The sequence below is a fragment of the Penaeus japonicus genome, unplaced genomic scaffold, assembly GCF_977035675.1.
Source record: "Penaeus japonicus unplaced genomic scaffold, GWHDUDI00000001_assembly GWHDUDI00000236, whole genome shotgun sequence".
NCBI classification, from domain to species: Eukaryota; Metazoa; Arthropoda; class Malacostraca; order Decapoda; family Penaeidae; genus Penaeus; species Penaeus japonicus.
Window position 1 is genome coordinate 42,501 of NW_028234638.1, and position 2,500 is coordinate 45,000.

At 45.2% G+C, this 2,500-nt stretch overlaps 1 protein-coding gene across 1 annotated transcript in view; it reads right to left on the reverse strand.

Moving 5' to 3' along the window:
* LOC122263356 (homeobox protein DLX-3) overlaps positions 1-1,885 on the reverse strand; it is a 20,291-nt gene extending 18,406 nt beyond the window's left edge. The window contains exon 1 of the mRNA XM_043031752.2: positions 1,491-1,885. Within this exon, the coding sequence (XP_042887686.1) occupies positions 1,491-1,707 (217 nt within the window). The 5' untranslated portion in view covers positions 1,708-1,885. The remainder of the gene's footprint in view (positions 1-1,490) is intronic.
* Between the last annotated feature and the right edge of the window lie 615 nt (positions 1,886-2,500).

Here is a 2,500-nt window from a genome sequence, read left to right on the forward strand (position 1 = left end):
TCTTCGCTATTGACGAAGACAAACTAGCGGCGACATCTTAAGAAATCTCAAGTCCGTCGGTTATCTTAATCGCTTAAAATAGCCTGGATATTGTTAATCTCAAAGTTATTATTCATAAAATAAAATACAAAAAAACATTACAAAAAACATCCCTCCTGTTTGAATAATTTGTTTCGCTTATCGGACATATAAAATACCCGACGCATTCTATAAACCGAAATACGCAGTGAAACGACCCAGAGACAAAGACAGTGAATAAGAAAAAACAGGCTAAATAAACAAATAAAAAGACAGAAGCAAAGAGGAGGAAACAACAATAACACAAAAAAGCAATATAGATAATATGAAAATTATCCCTTATCTATCCAACGCTGAATCAAAACAATAAACCGGATAACAAAACATAAGCGGATAAGAAGAACGATAGGAAAATAAGTTTATTTACATCTTCTTACCTCGTGGAAATGTAAACAAAACTCACATGGCTTTACGCGAGCCATTATGCATTAACCTTAATGAGTTTAATGATAATGATGATGATTCCGTTATCCTAATTATGATGGGAGTGGAGGGGGGAGGGGGAAGGAAAGGAGGAGAGGAAGGAAGGAAAGGTGGGATAGAAAGGAGAATAGAGGAAGACAGGCGAAGGATTGAATATAGATAGATAGATATGGAGATAATATGGACCAGGTGAAAATACGAAATAACCGACGAAAGAGAGAGAGATAGAGAGCGGCCAGAAGACACAAGAAGCGGAACCGGATGGAGAAGGAAGAAGAAGAAGACTAAGAAGAAGAAGAAGAAGAAAAAGGAGAAGGCGAAGAAGATGAAACATAATCTCCCTAGGCGCACGGAGCCAAGACAAGACCAGTACGAGGTCGAGACGATTGGCAAAGCTGACCTCTCTCTCTCGCTCGCCTGTGTCGCCTCTCGCTCTATCTCTACTTGTCTCTCTCTCCTCTCTTTCTTCCCGCTGTTTTGTCTATTCTGTATCTACCTTTCTCATAACATCCCTCCTTTATTCTATCTCTAGTCTATCTAAGAATCGAGGAAGTGTGCGCAGGCTGTCAGTAATCGGTGATATCAACTAAACCAGATTAACTTTATCGCTAAAGATCAGTCACGCAGCTTAATCTAAGACTAAAGACCATCTTCTAACACAAGAGACAAGGAGAATCCATTTCCTAGAAGAGCGAAACACGTGAGGATAATGAAATGAGGAAGGGGCAAGCGAGGAGATTGGCCCACAACACGTCGGCGAAGAAGCCACGCGTATCATATCGCCGTAATGATCTCGCCGCAATTCAGCGCCGAGCGAGCTGGCCGCGCGCGCCGCCGACATACCGCCCGCTGTGTTCCGACGCCGCCGCGGTATTGTAACAATCTCTCCCTTCCGATTGAGATCGCCCGATTACCCGATGAATTGGAATCGCTCTCTGTCTTTTGTGATTGGGAATCGTTTTAGGATGTACTTGAAGGGTTTGACTTACCGTCTGAGGGCGGGCTAGGGGCGTGTGGATAGCCCGAGAGCGGGTAGCCATAGCCGTTTTGGGTGTACATGGGAAATCCGTAGCCGACGTTGTTGTAACCGGCCATGCTCTGTTGGTATTGTTGAAACTGTGAGTACGGATTGGTGAGGTGGGGCGGCGGGGGTTGTTGCTGGCCATCGGATAGTCCGCCCTTGGTTAACAGCTCCTGGTCGAGCATTGTGGCGTTGGTAGGGTGGGTGGTGTTGGCGAAGAAGTCTTTGCAATAAAAACAATAGTCACTCTCTCTCACGGTCTCCGGGAGATCACAAAACACAATTAAAAAATCACAATGACTCTCGTGGTTGTTGGCGACCGTCTCCGCGTCGACACTAAGCTCACAATGGAAGCTTTTCTTCTTCGCATCCCGTCCAAGCGTGATGGTGGGCTTTGATGTACCGACGGCCAATCAGCGACGCGGATCTGCCTCTCGCTCGGTCTGAGGATAACGTTGATTGGATAATTGCCCACGAGATAAAGGACGATGATTGGTCGGGTCGCTGAGGCTCCTCCTACCAGGACACTGTGCAAATACTAGCGTCCGCTTGTCATCAGGGGTACAATGGGTAGCTTTCGCTTTATTTACTTTAGGGTATAAAGTGACTTTAGTTGTGTTTTCGCCTGGTATTTAGTATTATATAAGAATTAAAGACCACAGTGAGTTATTTCAAAACTTCGACAACTAGGTCGTAGCGTAAACATGACTTAGCGCACGAACAAAGCCCCCTATGACGACGTACAATGAAATCCAATCTCTACGAACTTTTCACCCTCCAGTGTATCCTATTCACACTCTCCTCTAACGTAAGAAAACACAAAACACATGAAAAATACATGTAAAATAATGCAAATATCGAGAAATCCAAAAGTGTGTTTTCGACAACGCTAACCGGGTGCGGACGCTGGCGACGGTGTAGGCGAAGCTCCGCCCCCAAAACGTCATCACGTGTGGGAGGAGCCTTTCCCCGCCAACT